The sequence below is a fragment of the Geotrypetes seraphini genome, chromosome 3 (genome assembly GCF_902459505.1).
Source record: "Geotrypetes seraphini chromosome 3, aGeoSer1.1, whole genome shotgun sequence".
NCBI lineage: Eukaryota > Metazoa > Chordata > Amphibia > Gymnophiona > Dermophiidae > Geotrypetes > Geotrypetes seraphini.
Window position 1 is genome coordinate 406,704,785 of NC_047086.1, and position 25,719 is coordinate 406,730,503.

At 43.3% G+C, this 25,719-nt stretch overlaps 1 protein-coding gene across 2 annotated transcripts in view; it reads left to right on the forward strand.

Moving 5' to 3' along the window:
• ACBD3 (acyl-CoA binding domain containing 3) overlaps positions 1-25,502 on the forward strand; it is a 115,875-nt gene extending 90,373 nt beyond the window's left edge. For both annotated transcript variants that reach the window (XM_033938785.1, XM_033938786.1), the window contains exons 7-8: positions 2,755-3,039; positions 23,986-25,502. In XM_033938785.1, coding sequence (XP_033794676.1) covers positions 2,755-3,039; positions 23,986-24,197 — 497 coding nt within the window. In that variant the 3' untranslated portion in view covers positions 24,198-25,502. The remainder of the gene's footprint in view (positions 1-2,754; positions 3,040-23,985) is intronic.
• The last annotated feature ends 217 nt before the right edge of the window (positions 25,503-25,719 follow it).

Genomic DNA, 25,719 nt, shown 5'->3' on the forward strand with positions numbered 1-25,719 from the left:
AAACCCTGGAGGACCTGGAAAAATGCTGAAACAGACTGCTAAGGAAAAATTGCTTGTGTAAGGTTAGGCACCTGGCTTTTAGGAGCTGTTTTAATGAATTTAGAAGCTTTACCTGCTGCTGAAGAGTGCTTCTGTGCTGGAGAGTCAGAGGACTGAGAGGCCAAAACTGGGCCCATGGGAGCCTTCTGCTTCATAGAAGGAGCCGATCCTTTTTTCTGATTGCTGTGGTCGGAGGGGAGGGGGGTAGCACGTTTGCCATTACTGGCTACTTTCTGTTGTCTGCTTCCCTCCCACAGTGATGCCGATACAGGGCCCTAAGGAGAGGAAGCAAGTGGTGTGGTCTGCGGTCTTGGTGACACAATTTTACCTTTGGCGTGAAGAGCTGGTGGGAGTCAGGCAATGTCTATTGGATCGCACTGCAGGAATGGTGTTGACAAGAGCCTTTGTAGTCCTAGAGTTTGTCGTTTTCGTCAGTAAAAACGAGAAGCTGGCTGTATAATGTCCTTTTTATTTTTGACCAAATCCTGTTTTCTCTGTCTGTGTTTATTTTATTTAAATGGGGACTTAAAACCAAATGGAAAATAATTTAGATATGTCTAAGAACATAAGCATTGCCTCTGCTGGGTCAGACCAGGGGTCCATCATGCCCAGCAGTCTGCTCCCATGGCAGCCCCCCAGGTCCATGACCTGTAAGTGATCCTTTACCTAAAATGTGTATCCCCTATTCATTTAGTGTCCTGTAAAGCTACCCTCTATCTGTATTCTTCAATCCCCTTCACCTTCAGGAAGTCATCCAATCCCTTTTTGAAACCCAATATTGTACTCTGTCCTATCACCTCTCCTGGGAGCGCATTCCAGGTGTCCAACATCCTCTGAGTGAAGAAAAACTTCCTAGCATTCATTTTGAAACTGTCTCCTTTCAATTTTTCTGAATGCCCTCTTGTTTTTGTTGTCCCTGCTAGTCTGAAGAATCTGTCCCTCTTCACCTTCTCTATGCCTTTCATGATCTTATAAGTCTCTATCATGTCCCCTCTAAGTCTCTGCTTTTCCAGGGTAAAGAGCCTCAGCTTCTCCAGCCTTTCAGCATATGAAAGATTTTCCATGCCTTTTATCATCCTAGTCGCTATTCTCTGGACCCTCTCGAGTATCGCCATATCCTTCTTAAGATATGGCGACCAGTATTGGACGCAGTACTCCAGATACGGGCGCACCATCACTCGGTACAGTGGTATAAAATCTTGTCTTTTTTTTTTTTTTTAGTTAAGGATGGAAGGAGAGAGGGAAGAGAGCTGCGACTTAATAGGAGAGGCAGAAGAAAAAACTAGCATGGTGAGGGGAGGAGCCACTGAAGGCAGGGTCCTCTCAAAAGCTTACTGTAGATAGGGGAGAGCACTAACACACAGGCTTAGTCCAAGGTCTTCATCAACAAGTGTGCCTGTGTTTCCCCTGCTTGTCTCTGGAGAATTCATTGTCTATGGGGGAAAGGTTTTCTTGGAGGGGAGGGGGGGCTGTGATCGTGATGAAGATGGGGGTCCATTTATGGTTTGCATTCACATTAAAGGCAATCCTATGATTTAATTTTGGCCTTCTTGCTGGTATTCCAGCTGGTAGATGAATGAATGAATGGCTTACTGATGTGATACACAAGTTTCAATTTTTTTTACACTTTGATATACCGACCATCAAACAAATATCTGGACGGTTTACAATTCCTAAAATTACAGTTTAAAAAATGCCATAATAGAAATAAAAAAAATAAGTAATTAGGGGAACATATAAAACAGACAAAGATATGAACAGAGTAGGTACGATAGGCACTGAGGGAGGGGAAGATTTAAAATTACATCGAAGTCAAAAAATAAAAGGGAGGTAGGAAGGGGAAGGGAGAGCACAAAAAGGAGAGGGGAGGGAGATCGCTTCATAAAGGCGGTTGTTTTGAGCAATTAAATTAAAAATAGAAGCAAAAAGGATCTTATCTGGAATTTTGGTATGCATCATGAAATAAAAAAGTTTTTAGCTTCTAGTTTTGAATTTATCGAGTAAGTTTTCCGATCGAAGATGAGATGGGATTGCATTCCAGAGGGAGGGGGCTGTGACAGAAAAGATAAAGTTTCGAGTGTAGAAAAGATCTTTGAGAGATGGAATAGTCAGTCAGTAGGTTAAGATCAGCAGATCTCAGAGCCTGGGGAGAAGCATAAGGAATGAGATACTTATCAAGAAAGGATGGGGAGTGGGTGAGTTTAATCTTAAAAAATGGTATTTTTGGATGTGTGAATTAATGTTTATGGGGTTAATAGGTTCCTTGGTTTGTTTATAGCTAGTCTAATTTAAAAGCCTAGCAGCATCTGAAGAACTCTGGTTTCAAGCACCCTTGCAATGCTGTAATAGTTGCTTGCGTTTGAACTAGAGAATGACACGGGGATACATTTTTCCCTGTCCCCGCAGGAACTTATTTTCCTGTCCCTGCCCCATTTCTGAAAACTTTGTCCTCATCTGCAGAAGCTTCAAACACTTTAAAATCATAAGTGTTGGAGGCAGAGCTTACAGGAATGGGGCAAGGACAGGGAAAAATTTGTCCCTGTGTCATTCTCTACTTTGAACATCTCTTTGTCCTGTTGAGATGCAGTGTGGAATTGATATGCCAAGAGAGAATTTCCCATTTCTTACAGGTTTGGGTGTTTTTTAATATGTACTTTTTGGTTCTACACATAAATCCTTACAGTATTTTAATAGCGTATAATTTGTTTTTATCAGAACCAACTCCAGTAATAGCAGCTCCCTCCATGTGGACACGTCCCCAAATAAAAGACTTTAAGGAGAAGATTCGACAGGATGCAGATTCAGTGATTACTGTGGGACGAGGAGAAGTGGTGACAGTCCGTGTACCAACACACGAGGAAGGTTCCTACCTGTTCTGGGAGTTTGCCACAGACAGTTATGACATTGGTTTTGGGGTTTATTTTGAATGGACAGACTCCCCAAATACTGCAGTCAGCATACATGTCAGTGAATCCAGTGAAGATGAGGAAGATGAGGAAGGTATAATTTTCAATTACCAACTTTTTGTTTATTTATGTATTTATTTGGGTTTTTATCTCATCCTCCCAGAATGGGTTATAAGTTTACATACATCATACAAAGTGATGGCAAACATAGTATTACAAGGACACATAGCACAGTAGACATTGGTCTCTTCTTCCCCTATAAGACTGGCACAGATGATGATCCATTGTTCAGAGCTATGGCTGACTATGAGGGTGAAATTCAATCACTATCTAGAGAGGAAAAAGGCTGGAATAACTTAAACTTCCTGCTCAATGTCACCACTGAGTGCGTATATTCTCTAGATAGCAGCGCTGTGTATACATAATCAGTTGAAAGGCCACCAGGTTGATTTCTTCCTGGTCATCTCAAATTTTTGCTCAAACTTTGATTGGTAAATTATCAGTCCAGTTGCATAGTTTGCTCAAGGTTATACTTAACATTTCTCAAAAATCTATTGTTTATGTCCTGGTCATGAAGAGTTCACTGCTGAAAGATAATTTTTCTTATCAAAATGGATAAGATTGCTATACACTTATATCTCAGTCCTTTAGGATGTCTTTAGTGGTGAAATTGTGTAATCCTGGTTCAGAAAAGTATGCACATGAGAATACTGCAAATATTCCCCTACAGGTTCCACCATTCTACCCCTCCATTATGTTGTCCATGTAGAAACGTATAGATTGCCCCTTCCCTACCCACATAGTCCGTTTCCATTATCTCCTGTACCCCTCCCTATCCTGCCGGCAGCAGCCACATGCATAGCCTCCAAAGCCGTTTCAGGGCTGGAGTGCAACCTCTGTCCAACAGGAAATGCATCATGGAAGCCATAAGAGCCAAGTTCTTGATGTGATTTCTGGTAGACAACATGAGGAGGGTCCCAGTTCCAAAGAAAAAGATTAGATTTCTATTGCTTTACTTGGTAGAAGTTCTCAATTATAGACAGCTACTTTTTTCTATGTTTGGATTCACTGCACTTCTATAAGATGTTTAACAATGCTAATGTATTAGCAGAGTATTTTATGAAACTCAGGATAATGAATTATCCACAAACTGGCCGAGGCTTACTTCCTTGCAGCTCCAGTAACTCAGTCTTGCTGATATAATGCAAATAAAATTGTGGTATTAACTGCAGAGCTTGAAGAGTTCTGGCTGCCGAACTAGGAGAGATCTTCAGCTGGCAGGGCTTTGGGAAATCCACCAATTTATATTTTGCATTGGAGTAGGAGGCAAGGGGCATGGCAGGAAGAAAATTTAGTGCCCACCATTTTATTGGACTAATACATTTCTCATTTAGCTTTCAGAGGTTAAAACCTCTTTCTTCAGGTCAGTAAATTATCAGTCCTGACCTGAGGAAGGGAGTTTTGGTCTCTAAATTAGTCAAAAATGTATTAATATTAGTCCAATAAAAAGGATCCCCTTATTTTCATTTTCTATTTATAAACATTTATCAACGCAGCTACAATACTACTTTATCCTAAAGCAAAAAAAAAAAAAAAATTTCTACCTTTTGTTGTCTGATTTCTACTTTCCTCATCTTCTCATCATTCTCTTCCTTCCATCCATTGTCTGCCCCCTCTCTGCCTCTTCCATATGGTATCTGCTCTCTTTCTATCTCTCTTCCAGAAACTGTCTGCCTCTCCATTTCATCTCTCCCTCCTCCCTCCCCCCCCATTGGTCTGGCATCCATCTTCTTCCCTCTGCTACCCCCATGGTGTAGCATCTGTCTTCTTCCATCTCTCCCCCTCCAGTGGATTTTAACATTTCTTTCTCCTCCTTTCTTCCCCTCAGATCTGGTATCTGTCTCCTTCCTCCTTTCCTCCCATCAGATCTGGTATCTGTCTCTCTGCTCCCTTCTCCTTCCTTTTCTTCCTTGGTTTTCCCTCTCAATTAATTTTCTGCCTCTGTCTAGATTAAATTCTTTCTTACTATCCAGTCCTCAATTTCCCTCTTTTCATTGTGTCTACCTACAGCTTTACCACCTCTTTCCCTCACCCCTTCCAGTATCTAACTCCATCCTCTTCCCCCAATCCATCATGTGCCCTTTTTTCTCTCTCCTCACTGCTTCCATTTAGCACCTGTTCCCCTCTTTCTCCCCCCCAACTTCCATCCAGTGTCTGCCCCCCTTCCATTTAGCATTTGCTCCCCCTCTTTCTGCACACAATAAACCTAAAGCGCCACTCAACCTCTTCCCCTTGTTAGGCCATCTCCCTCCCTTCCCCTCACCTTTGCAGACGCTTTTCCAAACCAAAGTTTTCTCTCTGAGGGGCTGTTCTCACCAGTTGAACGTGGCTGCCCCGAAACTTCTCTGAGCAACTTCCTGTTTCTGCTGGATTGCATTAGAGGAGAAGCTTCGGGGCAGCCATGTGCAACTAGTGAGAACGGCTGCCACGTTGGGGCCCCTCTGAGAGAGAAAACTTTGGTTTGGAAATGCATCGCGAAGGTGCAGGAAGGGAGGGAGATGGCCCGACAAGGGGAAGAGATGCCCGGATGTCCTTTTCCCCCTTAATTTGACAAAAATCTTGGAGCAGCTGGTCAAGAGGCAATAAAGATTAGGAAAAAACCTCTAAAAACGTTAACTGTGGAGCTGACTGGAGGCACAGGTTAGAAGTAGACTCAATAAAGGGGAAGACTGTCTGATCGTGGTATGAATGTGAGAGTAGAAGAGCTGGTACCAGAGTACTGTAGCTAGGTCATTTTCTTCCGGAAGAGATCAAGGGGTTGGTGTAACTGCAGCAGAGTCTGAGCAGAAGTTGCAGAGCAGCCTTTCCTGCAATAGGAAGGACTGTGGGACAAGATGAACTTCCAGCAGCTGGTACAGTAGTTGGTATTTTTGTGGTGGGAATAGTGGCCACTGCCTTGACCACTCAGCATTCTCTTCTGTGTCATTGGAGTTTGGTGCTGAATGGGGGGTGTCCCCTGATCCACAGCAAAGCTCTTCTGGCCTATTCTATGGCTGACTTTACAGCACAGTTTGTGTTAAGAAAGCACAGTTACTTACCGTAACAGTTGTTATCCAGGGACAGCAGGCAGCTATTCTCACATGTGGGTGACGTCATCCACGGAGCCCGGATGCAGACAACCTCACAAGCAGACTTGCTTGTAGAAACGTAGAAGTTTCAAGTCTGCCACACCGCGCATGGGCAAGTGCCTTCCCGCCCAGCACAGTGCGAGTCTCCTTAGTTCAGATAGCTAGCAGAGAAGCCAACCAGGGGAGATGGGTGGGTTGTGAGAATAGCTGCCTGCTGTCCCTGGATAACAACTGTACAGGGCCCTCAGTAACCAGAGGACACTCGCTGAAAATCAGGGGAGGGAAATTTCAGGGTGATGCGAGGAAGTACTTCTTCACTGAAAGGGTGGTAGATCATTGGAACGAGCTGCCTCAGAGGGTGATTGAGGCCAGCAGCGTGTTAGATTTCAAGAGAAAATGGGATATTCATGTGGGATCTCTAGGAGAGTAAGAATCAGGGAGTGGGTCATTGGTATGGGCAGACTCGATGGGCTATAGCCCTTTTCTGCCGTCAATTTCTATGTTTCTATGGTAAGTAACTGTGCTTTATCCCGGGACAAGCAGGCAGCCTAGTCTCACATGTGGGTGACCTCCAAGCTAACCAGAAAGGGATGATGGGAGTGTTGGCAACTTAGGAGAATAAATTTTGTAATACTCTCTGGTCAAAATGGCCATCCTGTCTGGAGAAAACATCCAGACAATAGTGAGAGGTGAAAGTATGAACCGAGGACCAGGTGGCAGCTTTGCAAATTTCCTCAATAGGAGTGGATCTGAGGAAAGCTACTGAAGTCGCCATGGCTCTGACTTTGTGGGCTGTGACTCGACTCTGTAGATGCAGTCTAACCTGGGCATAGCAGAAAGATATACAAGCAGCCATCCAGTTGGAGATGGTACACTTAGAAATTGGATGTCCCAACTTGTTTGGATTGAAGGTGACAAAAAGTTTGTGGTTTGGTGCGTTCCAAGTGAAGGCCAAAGCATGTTTACAGTCCAGAGTATGAAGAGCTGATTCTTCAGGATGAGAATGAGGTCTTGGAAGAAACACTGGAAGTACAATAAATTGGTTGAGATGAAATTCTGAAACCACTTTAGGTAAGAATTTAGGATGAGTACAGAGGACTACCTTGTCATGATGGAAAACTGTGAAAGGTGGATCAGCAACTAACGCTTGCAGCTCACTGACTCTTTGAGCAGATGTGAGGGCAATGAGAAACACCACTTTCCAAGTGAGATACTTCAGATGAGCCATAGACATTGGTTCAAATGGAGGCTTCATCAATTGAGCAAGAGCAACATTGAGATCCCAAACCACTAGAGGCAATTTGGGAGGAGGTTTGACATTGAAAAGTTCTTTCATAAATTTGGAAATCACTGGATGAGCAGAGAGGGGTTTCCCTTTATTAGGCTGATGGAAAGCAGCAATTGCACTGAGATGGATTCGAATGGATGTAGACTTGAGGCCAGAAGTAGACAAGTGCAAAAGATAATCCAAGACAGAAGCCAATGAGGTATCTTGAGGCTCCATATCCTGAGAGATGCACCACGTAGAAAATCTAGTCAATTTTTGGTGGTAGCATTGTCTAGTGGCAGGCTTTCTAGAAGCCTCTAAATTGTCACTTACAGGTTGAGAAAACTGAAGAGGAGTTATGTTGAGAGGTACTAATCTGTCAGGTGCAGAGACTGCAGATTGGGATGAAGTAGAGATCCTTGACTCTGTGTAAGGAGAGACGGAAAAACTGGTAGAGGGTATGGCTCCCTGCTGCTGCTGAGTTGAAGTAGAAGGGAGTACCAAGGTTGTCTTGGCCACCAAGGAGCTATCAGAATCATGGTGGCATAATCGTTCTTCAACTTGACAAGAGTTTTGAGAATGAGAGGGAATGGAAGGAATGCATACAGGAAGAGATTTGTCCATTCCAGTAGAAAAGCATCTGCCTCGAGGCGATGAGGAGAATATATCCTGGAGCAGAACTGAGGCAGTTTGTGGTTCTGTGGAGAGATGCAAAGAGATCTATCAGAGGAGTTCCCCACTGAGAAAAAATGTGATGAAGAGGCGAGGAATTGAGTGTCTATTCGTGAGGTTGCAGAAGACGACTCAATTTGTCCGCCAAACAGTTTTTCACCCCTTGGATGTAAACAGCTTTCAGGAAGATGTTGTGGAGGATTGTCTAGTCCCAAACCTTCAGAGTTTCTTGACAAAGGGAGAGAGATCCCGTTCTTCCCTGCTTGTTGACATAGTACATGGCGACTTGGTTGTCCGTCCGAATGAGGACTACCTGGTCGTGAAGAAGATGTTGAAAAGCTTTGAGAGCATTGAAGATCGCTCTGAGTTCCAACAGATTGATATGACACTGACGATCCGTGCTGGATCAGTGGCCTTGAGTACTGAGACCGTCAAAGTGAGCCCCCCAAGTGTAGGTCAAAGAGTCTGTCGTGAGGACCTTCTGATGAGCTGACGTCTGAAACAGTAAACCTCTGGAGAGATTGGAAGAGAGCATCCACCAGTGGAGAGACTGTCTTAACGAAGGTGTGACTGTAATGTGTCGAGATAGTGGATCGCAAGCCTGCGTCCACTGAGATGCCAGGGTCCACTGAGGAATTCGGAGGTGAAGTCTGGCAAAAGACGTCACATGTACTGTGGAGGCTATGTGACCTAGTAGTACCATCATGTATCTTGCTGAGAGTGAAGAGCGGGAAGACACTTTGTGACAGAGCTGAATAAGAGCATCCAGACATTGTTGAGGAAGGAATGCTCTGAATTGGATAGTGTCCAGAACAGCTCCGATGAATTGTAGATTCTGAGAGGGCTGAAGTTGGGATTTGGAAAAGTTGATTTTGAATACCAAACTTTGTATGAACCACGTAGTCCATTGGGTCGCTACAATAACCCCCTGAGCTGTTGAATCTTTGAGCCAGTTGTCTAGGTAGGGAAATAACTGAAGACCATGGTTCCTTAGAGCTCCTGCTACCACTACGAGGCACTTGGTGAACACTTTGGGAGATGATGCTAAGCCAAAGGGTAGCACTCTGTATTGAAAATGCAGATTCCCTACCCGAAATCTGAGGTACTGACGTGAGGCCGGATGAATGGGGATGTGAGTGTAAATCTCCTTGAGCTTCTAGATCAGAATGATTGGTTATGTTCTCTAGATCCGTGGTTCCCAACCCTGTCCTGGAGGACCACCAGGCCAATCGGGTTTTCAGGCTAGCCCTAATGAATATGCATGGAGGAGATTTGCATGCCTGTCATTTCCATTATATGCAAATATCTCTCATGCATATTCATTAAGGCTAGCCTGAAAACCCGATTGGCCTGGTGGTCCTCCAGGACAGGGTTGGGAACCACGGATCTAGAGAACATAACCAATCATTCTGATCTAGAAGGGGATGAATGGATGCCAGGGACAGCATGCAAAATTTTTATTTGACTAAAAATTTGTTCAGAACCCTGAGATCCAGAATGGGCCACAGATCGCCCATCTTCTTTGGAACTAGGAAGTAACGGGAGTAAAACCCCCTGCTCTGCTGTTCCAATGGAACTTCCTCGATGGTACGGATATGAAGCAGACCTTGAACTTCCTGAAGAAAAAGAAGGGAGGTCTGGGATGGATTGGAAGGATACTCTCTTGGAGGAAGCTCTGGTGGAATCTGAGAGAAATGAAAAAGAGTATCCTTCCCTGATTATTGACAACACCCAGAGGTCGGATGTAATGGTCTCCCATTGATGGTAAAAATGATGGAGACGACCTCCTATGGGGGAAGGGAGCACAGAGGCGGAACGATGGAGGTTATGCTCTGTGTGAGACAGTCAAAAAGGCTGAGCAGCCTTAGGTGCAGCAGAAGGTTGAGATTTCTGTTGCTTCTGCTGTTGTTGTTTCTTGGCGGGTGCTCGAGTATAAGGAGCCGCCCTTGAAGGATAACGCCTCTGGAAAGTTGGAAGAGGTCGAGAAGGCTTTGCAGGAGCTGGCTTAGGCTTTGGCCTGACAATGGAAGCAAAAGATTTTTCATGCTCAGACAACTTCTTGGTGGCAGCCTCTATGGATTCATCAAAGAGGTCATTGCCTTCACAAGGAATATTAGCCAAACGATACTGAAGATTAGGGTCCATATCAATGGTGCGAAGCCAGGCGACGCATCGCTACTGAGAAAGCAGTGACCCTGGAAGAAAGTTCAAAGGCATCGTAAGATGACTGGAGAAGATGTAGTCGGAGTTGCGCCAAGGTAGCACCAAGCTCCAGAAACTCCATATGTCTATGTTCATCCAAGTTCTTCATAAAACTTGGAAGATGGTCAACCAGAAATTTCAAACAAGTCGTGAAGATGAAATTGTAATTTAGGACTCTAGAGGCCATCATGGAATTCTGGTAAAGACGACGGCCAAACTTGTCCATGGTCTTGCACTCTCTTCCAGGAGGTACTGTGGCATATACTTTGGAAGGATGGGTCTTCTTTCATGAAGATTCCACAAGAAGGGATTGGTGAGATAACTATGAATTCTCAAATCCCTTGCAATGTAGTGTTCTATACCTCGATTCCAATTTACCTGGAACAGCAGGTATAGCATAAGGAGTCTCTAGATTTCTTTTGAAAGTTTGAGACAAAAGCCTATTAAGAGGAAGCTTGAGGGACTCCGCAGGAGGCTGAGGCAGATACATTTCCTCTAAATACTCCTTAGAATATTTAGAACCAGCGTCCAATTTAATTTCCATGTCGTCAGCCATTTGATGAAGAAAGGAGGGAAAAGATTATTGATCTGCTAGAGCCTGGCCTCGAGACGGACTCGATGACCTCGAGTGGAGAAGGAAGGCAAAGCCGCTCTAGAATATTGGTAACCCAAAGAATACAGATTTGGAGGAGGCATTTGAATCAGCTGAGTCCTCGGGGTCTGGAAGCAGAGACCGAGGTGGAGGAGTTGGAGGCCTCGAAGAGCTGTAAGGTCTGGATTGAGGCCTGGACGAGGAAGGCTTTTCTGTGGAAGAAGACCTGCGCCTCGATGAGGGCCTCGATCTATGACGAGAGTGCTGCCTGGAAGTAGGTCTCGGTTGACATCAAGGAGAGGTCGCTCTATGCCTGGAGACGGACAGTGCCACTGGTGAATGAATAGGGCTAGAAGCTGTAGATCGAAACCCCATAGACTCAGTGGTTTGGATCGAGGAATCTCGAAGCACTTGCAAAGACTCGACTCCTTGCATAGAGTGCGAAGATTCCAGATCAGACACTCGCAAAGACTCAACTCCTTGCATAGAGTGTGTAGACACAGCTCGAGGTACAAGCAGGGACTCGACCTCGCGGGAGACTGCTGATTGCCCAGGCTGGACTGCAGGAAACAAGAGTCAAGGCAGGCATGTATTTGGTCAGTAGCTGAATAAATTGCTGCTCTAATATGGTCTGGAGAGAAGCCTGCAATTGTGGATCCGAGTCTGAAACTGGACCACTTGCTGAGGCTATGGGCTCCGAGGTGGCAGTAGAAGCATGCTTTGGCTTGGACTGATGCTTGGATAACTTGAGGACCACCACAGGAACCTTCTGCTTGGTATCTGACCTGAGGGAAGCTCAGGGGAAATAAAGCAGGTGTACTCGAGGCCAAAGACGATCCAAACGAGGAAGGTCTGATAGTACTCGAGGTCGGAGTCGTTGAAGCAGGAGGAACCCTGGCTGAAGTCAGGACCCGAGGTTGAGGGTGAAGCCGAAGAGTCCATCCTGAACAGCTTTTCCACTTGAACTCGACGACATTTAAGGGCTCGAGGTTGAAGAGTAGCACAGCGTGGGCACAACTTTGGATCATGGTCAGGACCGAGACACTTAAGACACCAGTGGTGTGGGTCCGTGAGGGAAATCACACGCCGGCACTAGCTACACTTCTTGAAACCCGTTACTGGTTGGGACATAGAAGGGAAGATAGCCGCTGCGAAGTCGAAACCCGCAGGCTACGGGCGAGCGACCTGCCCCGCCAGTCAGTCGATGAAAAAAATAAGTTTGGGTTTTTTTTTTTAAAACAGAAAATAAAGAAATGAACACAGCAATTCGCAAAAGAACTAAGACAAACTGTGGTGAAGAGAAGGCACGAAGCAACGAAGTTTCACGAAGAGCATTAAAGACAGTCTTCTCGGCTGTGCTGGGTGGGAAGGCACTCGCGCATGCGCGGTGTGGCAGACTCAAAACTTCTACGTTTCTACGAGCAAGTCTGCTTGTGAGGTTGTCCACATCTGGGCTCCGTGGATGACGTCACCCACATGTGAGAATAGGCTGCCTGCTTGTCCTGGGATAATGCATGAACTATTCTGCAGTGGAGAGGAAGTTATGTCAGCAGCCAAGATGAACGCTTAGGGCTAAGACTTTGCCCAGCCATGATTTTAAAAAAATCATGATTCAGCCCTAAGAAATGTTTTTTGAGGGAGTGAATCTGTTGCCCAGCAGTGATAAACATTTGGGGGCAGTCGTGTGAGGACTACATGATGCAAAATGATGGACATTTGCAATTATGCCTGCTTGAATTCAGGCTGAGCTATGCAAGGAGGTGTCACAAACTCTGAGGACTTTCTTAGAGATCAGACTCACAGAGGTTAATTCCCTCCCGCCCACCCCAGGAACAGGGAATTGCTTTGATGGGATTTTTCTGTTCTTTCTCTTTTCTTCCAGGTGTAAGTACTTCTGCAACCACAGTATAGCTGGGAAAAATCATGTCACCAAAGCTGCTGCTCAGGTTAAAGCTTCTGTCTCTGTGCAGACAGAAAATGTTCCTCAGGCAGAGGGAGTGGTTCTATGTGCAAGCTGTGTTCAGCTTGAATCCCTCATGATGGAAATAAAAGAACTGAGAGAGAAGGTAGAAAGACTGAGAAGCATCCATGAGAATGAGAGGTACATCAATGAAATGGTTCATCAGGCGTCAAAGATTTCAAGCAGCGGGGGAAGAAGAGGCTGTGCTGAGGGAAGACAGCTGGACTCAGATTATGGAACCCTGCAAGATTGGTACTATGACTCCACCCACCCCTGAACTGAAGAAAGAGTATGCTGCCCTGGAAGTGGAGGAGATGAGACCATCCCAGGGAGAGGTGGTTGGCAATTCCCTTCTGAGGGGTACAGAAGCGTCCATCTGTAGAACAGACATGATGTCCCGGGAGGTACACTGTCTGGCTGGTGCCAAAATCCAAGATGTTACGGAGAGATTGCCAAGAATCTGATGATTATTATCCAAAGATGCTTATTCACATTGGCACTAATATGACTTTATGGCTCTGGGAGAGAAGGTGAAGCAGTCAGGTGGGCAAGTGATATTCTCGTCCATCCTTCCTGTCGAGGGTATGGTCTAGGTCAGAGAAGAACGCATCCTGGAGATGAATGCGTGGCTATGTGGATGGTGTCGTCGAGAACGTTTTGGCTTCCTGGACCATGGGATGATTTTTCAAGGGCTGATGAGCAGGGAAGGTGTCCAATTCTCAAAAAAGGAAAGAAATGTCTTCAGCGGCAGGCTGGCTAATCTACCGAAGAGGGCTTTAAACTAGTAGTGATGGGGCAGGGTGATCAAAGCCCCCTTTTGAGTATAAGCCCCAGGTAAGTAAATCACTGAATATCTACACAGATGGGAAAAGGAGGCAATGTCTGGAAAGCAGTATATATTAATGCTCGAAGTACGGAAAAGAAGATTCTGAATCTGGAAGCTGTAATGGAAGAAGATGAATTGGATATAGTGGCAATCACGGAGACGAGGTTCAAGGAGAACCATGACTAGAATGTAGTTACACCAGGCTATAATCTGTTCAGGAAAGACAGGGTAGGAAGAAAAGGAGGGCGAGTAGCATTATAAGTTAAAGATCATATTAAAGCCACACAATTGCAGAATCAACAGGGCAAAGAAGAGGCACTGTGGATCAATTTGGAAAGAGGGAATGGTAAATAGAAACATAGAAAGTTGATGGCAGATAAGGGCTGTAGCCCATCAAGTCTGCCCACACCATTTACCCACCCTCTTAAGTCTACTGACCCCCTAAAGTACAATTGTAATTATACTGTCACTCTACTGACTCTACTAGACCCTAGCTCATTCAAGTCCTAGTGACCCTATCCCTTGGCATGACCTCGTAGGGATCCCACATAGGTATCCCATTTGTTCTTGAAGTCTGGGATGCTGCGTGCCTCGACCACCTGTACTGGAAGCTTGTTCCAATGCTCAATCACTCTCTCCGTGAAGAAGTATTTCCTGGCGTCTCCACGAAACTTCCCTCCCTTGAGTTTGAGCGGATGTCCTCTTGTGATCGAGGGTCCCTTGAGAAGAAAGATATCATCTTCCACCTCGACCCGTCCCGTGATGTACTTAAATGTCTCAATCATGTCTCCCCTCTCCCTACGCTCTTCGAGAGTGTAGAACTGCAATTTGCTCAGTCTTTCTTCGTACGGGAGACCCTTTAGCCCCGAGATCAACCTGGTGGCCATCCGCTGAACCGATTCAATTCTGAGCACATCCTTACGGTAATGTGGCCTCCAGAATTGCACACAGTATTCCAGATGAGGTCTCACCATGGCTCTGTACAATGGCATCATGACTTCAGGTTTCCTGTTGACGAAGCTTCTCTTGATACAACCTATCATCTGCCGTGCTTTAGATGAAGCCTTCTCCACTTGAGTGGCTGCTTTCATGTCAGCACTGATGATTACTCCTAAGTCTCGTTCTTCCGTAGTCCTGGTTAAAGTTTCTCCATTCAGGGTGTAGGTTCTGCAAGGATTTCCGTTACCGAGATGCATGACCTTACATTTCTTGGCGTTGAAGCCCAGCTGCCAGATCAAGGACCATCTTTCTAAAGTACGCAGGTCTTGCTCCATAGCATCCTGTAGATTATAGCCGTTTACTATATTGCATAGTTTGGCGTCATCAGCGAATAAGGTTACCTTGCCTTGAAGCCCTTGAGTCAGATCCCCAATGAATATGTTGAAGAGGAGTGGGCCCAGGACTGAACCCTGTGGCACTCCGCTAGTCACCTCTGACATTTTAGAGAAGGTACCGTTAACCACCACCCTCTGAAGTCTGCCACTAAGCCAATCTTTAACCCATGCAGTTAGAGTCTCTCCTAATCCCATCGATTTCATCTTGTTCAGCAGCCTGCGGTGTGGGACGCTGTCAAACGCTTTGCTGAAGTCCAGGTACACGATGTCCAAGGACTCTCTTGAGTCCAGTCTTCTTGTTACCCAGTCAAAGAAGCTGATTAGATTGGACTGGCATGACCTACCCTTGGTGAATCCATGTTGGCTGGGATCCCGGAGATTTCCCTCGTTCAGGATCGTATCTAATTTATATTTAATTAGTGTTTCCATGAGTTTGCACACTATTGAGGTGAGGCTTACCGGTCTATAGTTCGCAGCCTCAGCCTTGCAACCCTTTTTATGTAGAGGAACGACGTTGGCTGTTTTCCAGTCCAACGGAACTATCCCCGTACTTAGTGAGAGATTGAAGAGCACTGCCAACGGTTCCGCCAGAACATCTCTCAATTCTCTGAGCACTCTTGGGTGTAAATTGTCCGGTCCCATGGCCTTGTTTACCTTTAGCCTTGCCAGTTCGTTGTAGACGTCCCCAGGTGTGAACTCAAAATTCTGAAACGGGTCATCCATGTCTTGTTTTATCATCAACTGTGGTCCGTGTCCCAGTGCTTCGCAGGTGAAGACTGAGCAGAAATATTCATTTAGTAGTTCTGCTTTTTCAGAATCCGCCATTGCGTAGTTTCCGTCCGATTGTCTAAGGCGTACTATACCATCTGTGTTCCTTTTCCTATCACTGATATACCTAAAGAAGGATTTGTCCCCTTTTTTAATGTTTTTTGCCAGAGTTTCTTCCACTCGAAGTTTGGCCTCCCTAACTGCTGTTTTGACCGCTGCAGATCTGGTCTTATATTCTACTTTAGTTTCTCTTCTCTGCGTACGTTTGTATGAAAGAAATGCTTTTTTCTTCTCCTTAATGAGGTGCGAGATCTCTTCAGTGAACCATTGGGGTTTGTTGTTTCTTTGTCTTTTATATACTGATTTTATGTAGCGATTAGTTGCTTCGTGTATAGATGATTTCAGGTACGACCACATAGTTTCCACATTGCTGGTCTCTGCTTGGTCCTGCAGCGTCTGATGAACGAAATCTCCCATGCGTGCGAAGTCGGTGCCCCGGAATTTGAGCACCTTTGTTTTTGTAATTGATTTAGGGGATCCTTTCCCAAGGTTGAACCATACCATGTTATGGTCGCTGGAGGCTAGCATATCTCCTACCGAGACCTCTGAGACGCTTTCCCTGTTGGTGAGTACCAGGTCTAGGATCGCCTGGTCCCTAGTGGGCTCCGTTACCATCTGTCTGAGATGTACTCCTTTTATGGAGGTCAAAAGCCTCCTGCTGCTGCTGGTTGTTGCTGAAAATGTGTTCCAGTCTGCATCAGGCATGTTGAAGTCTCCTAGCAGTACAGTGTCGCCCCGTAGAGTTATATTCTCTATGTCTTCAATTAATTCTGCGTCCATGTCTTCCGGTTGTCTTGGAGGTCTGTATACGACACCAAGATACAGGCATTTTTTGCCACCTCTTGCCAGGTTTACCCAGAGGGACTCCCCGGTATACTTGACATCAGTGATCCTGGTGGTTTTGATGTCCTCTTTAATGTATAGTGCTACCCCTCCACCTAATCTGCCCTCTCTGTCCTGACGAAGTAGATTGTACCCCGGTATAGCCATATCCCACCCATGTGCGTCCGTGAACCAAGTCTCGGATATTGCCACCACGTCCAGGTTGGCATCCCTAATTTCAGTTTCCAGTTCTAGAATTTTATTGCCTAAACTGTGTGCATTAACATACATGGCCCTCCACACTTTGTGTTTGTTGAGTCCCTGTAAGGCTATTCCTGACTGAGTCTGTGTGGCTCCTAGAGAACTGTTTGCAAATTGGGTCCTTACCTCGGAAACAGAGTGTCGACTTGTCCCATCAGGATAGTTCCTTTCCACACCAGTATATGAGTAGGTCCCCTCCCCCAACTTACCTAGTTTAAAGCCCTGCGAAGCAGGCGGGCTAGTCGGTGTCCGAAGATGTTCTTACCTCTGCTGGTCAAATGGAGTCCGTCTGGTCCCTGTAGTCCCTGCAGTGCCTCTCTATGATCCAGGAATCCGAAGTTCATATCTTTTCACTGGTGTGATATACAGGCTTCCTTCACAGACGGAAGAAGTGGACAGATTTAATAGTAGAAAATCAGAATATATCTAAAATGGGGAAGTTTTACTAATAGGTGATTTTAACATGCCGGATGTTGATTGGGGTATCCCTATTGCTGGGTCTTCTAGAAGTAGGGAGATCCTGAATTCTCTTCAAGGAGAACTGTTCCAGCAGTTGGTAATGGAACCCACACGGATGGGGTCATACTGGACTTGGTGCTTACAAACAGGGAAAGTGTTTCTGATGTTACAGTGGGTGATCTGACATCCAGTGATTACTGCATGGTACGGTTTAATATTAAGACTGGTATAGAGAGAACTCATTCAAAAGTAAAGGTTCTAGACTTAAAAAAACAAAACTTTGTTCTGATGGGGGATTACGTCAAGGAATTGTTGCCTGGATGGGAACATCTGGAAGGAGTACAAATGCAGTGGGCTAAACTGAAAGGAGTTATTGTAAGGGCGGCAGACCTTTTTGTGAGGCAAGTAAGTGAGAGGAAAAGAAGGCCGCGTTGGTTCTCAAAAGTAAGGTAAGGACTACAAAAGATTGCAGAAAGAGGAAGACAAGCAAACATATCTGGAAAAGTTAAAAGAGCCTGGTCGAGTAGTCAGGAAAAGAAAGATACAAATGGAAGAAAAAAATAGCTGGTACGGTAAAACAGGGTGATAAGACATTTTTTAGATATATCAATGATAGGAATAAATGCAAAAGTGGCATTGTGAGACTCAAAAGTGAAGGGGAGAAATGTAGAAGCTGATAAAGAAAAGGCTGAATTGCTTAACAAATATTTCTGTTCTGTGTTCATGGCTAAAGCACCGGGAGCAAGACTGAAGACAAATGTGAATAGGGATGGAGTGGTCGACCTGATCGATTTTCAGAGGATTGTGATCATGAGGAGCTAGCTAAATTAAAGGTAGACAAAACAATGGGGCCAGATGGTGTACATCCGAGGGTGCTGAAGAAACTTAGGGAGGTTCTGGTGGCTCTGCTGACTGATCTTTTCAATCCTTCTCTGGAGTCGGGAGTGCTACTGGAGAAGGGCAGACGTAGTTCCTCTACACAAAAGTGGAAGTAAGGAAGAAGTAGGGAATTGCAGGCCAGTAAGTCTGACTTCTGTGGTAAGCAAATTAATGGAAATGCTTTTAAAACAGAGAATACAGGACTGGAGGCAATATGGCTTCACTAGAGGTAGGTCTTGACAGAAAAATCTGATCAATTTCTTTGACTGGTGACCAGAGAATTGGATAGAGGGAGTGCGCTAGATGTGGTGTATTTAGATTTATGCAAAGCCTTTAACAGTGTTCCACACAGATGTCTCATAATTAAACTTAGAGCCCTCAGGATGGGCCCCAAAGTGACGGGCTGGGTCAGAAAGTGGTTGAGTGGAAGACGACAGAGGGTAGTGGTCAATGGAGATCGCTCTGAGGAAAGGAATGTTACCAGTGGTGTGCCGTAAGGTTCTGTTTTTGAGCCTATTCTTTTTAACATTTTTATAGGCGATATTGCTGAACGGCTGTCAGGTAAGATTTGCCTCTTTGCGGATGATACCAAAATCTGCAAAGAGTAGACATCCCGGATGGTGTGAATAACATTAAGAAAGACCTAGCAAAGCTTGAAGAATGGTTTGAAATTTGGCAGCTAAAATTTAATGGTAAGGAATGCATTTGGGCTGCAAAAAACCTGAAAGAACAGTGCAGTTTAGGGGGCGAAGAACTTATGTGCACAACACAAGAGCAGGACTTGGGCATATGATGATCTTAAGGTGGCCAAACTGATTGAAATGGTGACTGCGAGGATGCTAGGGTGCATAGGAAGAGGTATGGCCAGTAGGAAAAAGAAGGTATTGATGCCCTTGTATAAGACTCTGGTGAGGCCTCATTTAGAATATTGTGTACAATTCTGGACCTTCTAAAAGATATAAAAAAAGGATGGATTCAGTCCAGGGGAAGGCTTCTAAAATGGTGAGTGGTCTTCGTCATAAGGCGTATGGGGACAGACTTAAAGATCTCAATATGTATACTTAGGAGGAAAGGCAGGAGAGGGGAGATATGATAGAGACGTTAAACTAAAATTTAAGTTTATAGGATTGGATCATCTCCATAAAAATGTAGCTCAACTCAGCAATCTTGAAGTAAAATAACAATAGTATTAAAAAAGAAAATATTAGTAAAAGAAAAATTGAACCAAAAGACATAAACTGACAATAAGGGAAAATTAGACAGAGCGGGTTGTTAGATGCTTAGAAAACAATAATGTTTTCAATGTTCTATGAAGTAGTTGGAAAGAATTTAAGTCTCTTATAAATGGAATTGCATTCTAAACCTCCATTAATTTAAACATATAGGATTTCATTAATTTTCCTTTAGATCTAATTCCCTTAAAAGAACAGAAGGAAAGTTTTAGGGCTCCTTTTACAAAGGTGCGTTAGGGCCTCAACGTGCGCAAGCCGCAACCGCCTCCTCTTGAGCAGGCAGTAGTTTTCCGGCTAGCGCACACTAATCCGGTGCATGCGCTAAAAACACTAGCGCACCTTTGTAAAAGGAGCCCTTAGTCTTTGTGTATTTCGTGAAAAACTGGATCTTCCAAATTAATGGAACCAGAAGTATGAAAATACTGAATAAGAATTTGAAAACAATGCATGCACATTTAAATTGAATCCTAAAACAAACAGGAAGCCAATGAAGTTTTTCCAACAATAGGGATACATGATTAAACTTTTGTTTCCCAAAAATCAGTTTGGCCGTAGTATTTTGTATCAATTGTAATCTTTGCAAATTGCCTTTGGTTATTCCTAAATAGAGTGCATTGCAGTAATCCAACCGAGCTAATATGACAGATTGTACCAAAACTGTAAAAATGTTGGTGATGGAAAAATGCCTTAACCCTCTTTAACATGCGCAGACTGAAAAAACACTTCTTAACCAAGAAATTTATTTGGTCTTTAAATGTAAGTGAAGAATCTAAGAGAATTCCTAAAATTTTTAGGGCATAGGATGAAGTTAAGAGGTGATAGGCTCTATCTAAGGAATTACGTTTTTACAGAAAGAGGGTAGATGTGTGGAACAGTCTCCCAGAAGAGGTGGTGGAGACAAGGTCTGAAATTGGATGGCTGATCTGTTGCTCCCTTTGGGTCTTTCACAATAGGGGTTATGATGATTTTGGCAAGTTCTTGTGGAAATTAGCCCTCTGTGAGCATGTAACTAATCCACCGCATATGTTGAGTTAAGCTTACTTTCTATTAATGAATAGCTGTGTGGTAAACAGCCAGCAGGAGACTGTGTTTGGGGAATATTCTGGTTATTCTTAAAAACACAGAAGCAGGCTGCATCGTAGTGGATGGGGACTTTTTCATATTGTAACTAACCCGAGGGTGGACAATTCTAGGGGTAGAACCCAAAATACCAAGGATCATCTGCGGCTCTCAGATGAATATCTGGAGGGTGTGATTATATCTTATTTGTACATCCAAGATGTTTATATTAGGATTTGTACCTTTGCTTAATCTTTTGTAAACCGCATAGAACTTCACGGTATTGCGGTATATAAGCTGTTATTATTATTATTATTATATGTTTCAGTTAGATATACGAAGTCTGACAATTAAGTTCATGAACTCATCGCTAGTGAAGCTATATACTTACGCCAGCGCCTAATGTACCCTTCAAAGCAATGTTGGAACTCTCTTTCTAGAATGCCCAACAGAGCTGTTGTCTTATTAACCTTGATGTCCTGAATATCATCAAAATATCTTCCTTTATCTTTGGGTAAAGAAAAAAGTCATTGGGGCCAGATCAGGTGAGCAGGGAAGCGAAAAACTTCCTCACAGAGCTGGTGTATTGTTGTGTGGGACCATTTTTGCACACACCTTTCTCATGCCAAAATTTTCAGTTAAGATTTTCCTGTTTCTCTATCGATGTTTACTTGGGCTGCTATGCTTCTCATAGTCAACTGATTTTGACGCACAATTTGACAAATTTTTGCAATGTTTTTGTCAGTTCAGCTCGTTACTGGCTGCCCTGACCTTTCTTCATCCCTTCAGAAAAATGTTTAATCCATTTCTACACTGCCATTTTCTTCATGGCATTATTCCCATAAACTTGGACTAACATGTCCCTGATTTCATTTCCACTCTGGCCAGGTTTAACAAGAAATTTAATGTTTGTTCATTGCTGTAATTTTCGCAATGACACACAAAAACATGCAACAACAATAATGAACGCCACCCAGCAAGATAACGCCACACATCAATACGAACACAGCTGTGAGACACTGATATACAAATGTTATGAAACCTTACCAAACTGTTTGTACAGTGCTGCCAACGTAAGTGCATGGTGGCAAGTTCATGAACTTAATTGTCACACCTCATACATCATAAAAACAAAACAGTTGCCATACTGGGACAGACTGAAGGTTCATCAAGCCCAGTGTCCTGTTTCCAGCAGTGGCCAACCCAGGTAGAGAATTACACAGGGACAAATTTTTCCCTGTTCCTGCGGGAACTCATTGTCCCGGCGAATTCTTTTCCTGTCCCTGCCCCATTCCTGAAAGCTCTGTCCTCATCTACACAAGCCTCAAACAATTTAAAATCATAAGTGTTTGAGGCTTGTGCAGTTAAGGCAGAGCTTACAGGAATGGGGCAGAAACAGGGACAGCAACAAAACTCGACGGGACAGGGAGAAAACTGTTCCCGTGTCATTCTCTAAACCCAGGTCACAAGTACTTGGCAAAATCCCAATAGTAAAACAGAATTTCTGCTGCCTATCCTAGGATTAAGCCGTGGATTTTCCGGTGACGGGTCAAAAGCGCGCGCCAACAACCCAGCGCAGACAACTGAGCGCAGGGCTTGATCGCGCCGAAGAAAACCCGTATTTTAAAGGGTTCTGACGGGGTGTGGGGGGGGAAACCCCCACACTCTACTTAATAGAGATTGCGCTGGCGTTGGGGGGGGAGTTTGGGGGGTTGTAACCCCCCTCATTATACTGGAAACTTAACTTTTTCCCTGTTTTTTAGGGAAAAAGTTAAGTTTTCAGTGTAATGTGGGGGGGGCACATATATCTAAAAAACTACTGCTCGATGAAAGAAACCATTCACCTGTATACGCTATTTCTAACACTTATGTGCTTGAAAAACACAGGTCTCTGAGAGCGTAGTAGTGCATTTTCAACAAGCAAGAATTTTCATTCGTACAAGTCCTCAATTACATCAATGGAGCTAGGTTGATTTATGGTGCTTTTTGGAAAGAAATTAAGATTGCATTGTTCGACAGATTCATTTCCTAAACAGAAGTTTTACTAAATTTAATAATTTTATGCTTAATATCCTTGAGAAATATGTTTTACGTTTACTATTTTTATTTTGTAAATCGCTGATTGTCCAGTTCTCTTCAGTGTAAACTGCCTAGAAGTCGTATGATTGTGGCGGTATAGAAGAATAAAGTTATGTTATGTTATGTTAAGAGGCACAAAAAAGTTTGAATCCCAGGAGGGTAGAATCAGGTGACTGGGGATGAGTAGGGCACAAATGAACAATCCTTATCAAAATCTGCACAATATCCCCTTGAACAGTGAGAGAGATCTTGCCATGAAAACAGGAAGGAGTTGCCAGCTGACCCTTTAGAGAGTTCATGAATTTAGATTGAAGGGAATAATGTCAGGAAGTACCTTTTCATGGAGAGGGTGGTAGATGCCTGGAATGCTCTCCTACCCTCACTCCCTTTTGTTGTTTTTTTTTTTTTATCTTGATGTACTTTTTACTCTCTTATGTCCTTTTCCTCATGTCTGGTGAGTCCCGTCAGTCTTGTCTACTATCCCTATATCTAGTTTTAATTGCCATTGTTTTATTATGCATATTTTTAACTATTTCTTTGTAAACCGTTTAGCTATTCCTTAATAAACGGTACATCAAATTTGAAATAAACTTGTTGGACGTGAAAACAAGAACAGAATTCAAAAATGCATGGGATAAACAAAAAAGAATCTTGCATAGAATCAAACAAACTTAGCGGTGATTAGATGGCAACACCAGTAATTGAGTTGCAAAGCCAGTGTCGGGCAGACCTCTATGGTTTGTTCCCTGATCATGGCTGGACCAGAGTGGGGTTTTAGTGCTGGGCAAACTTTTACAGTCTTATGCCCTGAAAATGGCAAGGATAAATCAAGACTGAGTATGCCTAGGTAGTATTGCATCAAACCTTACGCTATGAACCGTTACTGTACTCTATTACTAAGTACAGTGCTAGTCCTTGGTTGAACCCTTCATTGCAGAAACCTGAAGACCTTGGGAAGGAGTCTGAGCTATTCTGCAATGAGTGGGCAAAAATTATACCACTTTGTTCAAAGTTAGTAGATTCTTATCTTAAATGACATATTCTGTAGCTATTATTTCTCCAGAAAGGGCCAAGTATTGAGTCAAGGGATGTGAAGATTTATCCATTGTAGAGTATATTTAGATGAGTGGAATTCCTCCTATATTTTTAATTCTATTTTTTAGAGAGCAAAATATGAAAAATGTACAAAGTGTGAAGATTTTCTCAAAGCACTATATGGCATTAGTCCAGGAAAAAGCTATGACTTGCAGTGTGCGCTGTCACCCCAGTACAGTGTTGAAGGCAAGGATATTGGGAACAAATATAGATTTGCACATATTGTTGACCCAGTGTGAAACATTGCCCCTGCTAATTAAAATCTAATAGAAAGTGCCTGTAAAATGTTTTAGTTTTATGGATGCTCAAGATTTGTTCATTACAGCTCTTATTCCCTTCCTACAGAAAATCCCAACAGTGAAGAAAAAGCCAAAAAGACTGCTGAGAAGTCTCAGGTGGATGAGATTGTGCCTGTCTATAGGCGAGACTGTCATGAAGAAGTGTATGCCGGTAGCCACCAATACCCCGGCAGGGGAGTCTATCTTCTGAAGTTTGACAACTCTTATTCATTATGGCGATCCAAAACAGTATACTACAGAGTCTATTACACGAGATAAAGATGTTGCAGTGTTGCTGAAGACGTTTTCTGAAGTTTTCTCAAAGGCTGTGGAACTTTAAAAGCAGTGTTTGTCCTATTTGGTATTTCCTTGGCAATGAAGTCACTGCCAAGCAAGGTACCACCGAAGCTACCTGAGTCACGGCACACTTATGGATCACAGTTGGCTGCTGGTTAAAATGTTCCCAGTCTCTCTACTTTTTATTTGAGGCTGTTACTTCAAATATAGAAGCTTTCTGTAATGCTTTTACCCTAAGTGTACCTAACTTGTCTGTTCTGTTTTTTGAACAAAATTAAATCGTAAAGCCTACTGAATGCAATTCCATCAAATCTAGGATCAGAGTGCAATTAGGGCTAAGGAACAATTGATTTATGTAGAAATCTCTAGAAACTGTGAATGGCACTGTCAGTACAACTGCAGTCCAGTAAAACAGAATTCCTGTAATGCTTTCTCTAACTGGAAGATGTAACTTGAAGGATGTAGGTACCAAGCGCTTGTAACCAGGAATGGCCAATGAGGATGGCATCACCTGTTCCATCTGCTGTGGTTGACATCAAATCCCACCATAGATTGTATTGCTCATGTAAAATACCCCATGCCGGCTCATTTTGACTACTAATTGCATTAAAATCTCAGCTTTAAAAAAAATGAGGGCAGTGGTTTACATTTTGATCAATGGGAAAACACTGACAAATACAGAAATCCAGTTTGCAGAAGTAGCTTGGCAAGGAAACAAGAGAAGAATAGTTCAGCTGTAGGTGTAGTGATTTTATTTTTAAATCTAATCTTTGAAATAATTTCCAAGAATAAAATTTCTGTTGATTGATTGAGCATGTTTAGAAAGTGTATAAACAGAGCAACGGAAATCTTTCTCTTTTTAAAGATTTTGTTTTACTGGGTCTGTTTTATGTTTGCTTTTGTTTGATGTCAGGTGTGTATTTGCATACTTTAGTTTTTGTTTGTGTAAAATACAGAGATCCTAATCCCCTGCAGAAAATGTACATTTCTGCAAGTGATTTTAGTCACTCTGTACCTTGTTACAATTCCAGTGGGTATCAGTGCTGATAGATTCCATAACATTGGTTCTTTTCATATATCACTCTTGTATAAACTTTAAAATACTGTACGTAACATACTTTAAAAAACAAGGCAAGCACTTTTATATGTTTGTTTATCTCAGCCTTTGATTAGACTGTCCTGACAATAAAATGTTAAACAACAGTATACTGCTTTACATAACAATTCTTTAAATATTGCTATCAAAACATATTTCATCTTTTTCTCAGATTGCCTTTGGCAGTTCGTGAGTACAAGTATAATTAAAAAAATCTTGGAATAATATATTTAATCTTAATTAAAAGTACATTTATCTGTAAATGTTGATGTTTCATTTTTTTAAATACAAATTGCATTTATCTAGAGTTGTAATTACCAAAAAAAAAGAGATCCTGTAAATGAGACTAAATACAGCCATTGGCATTGTGGCTAAAGCTGCTGTCTCTAGTCCCTTTCTTCAAGTGAT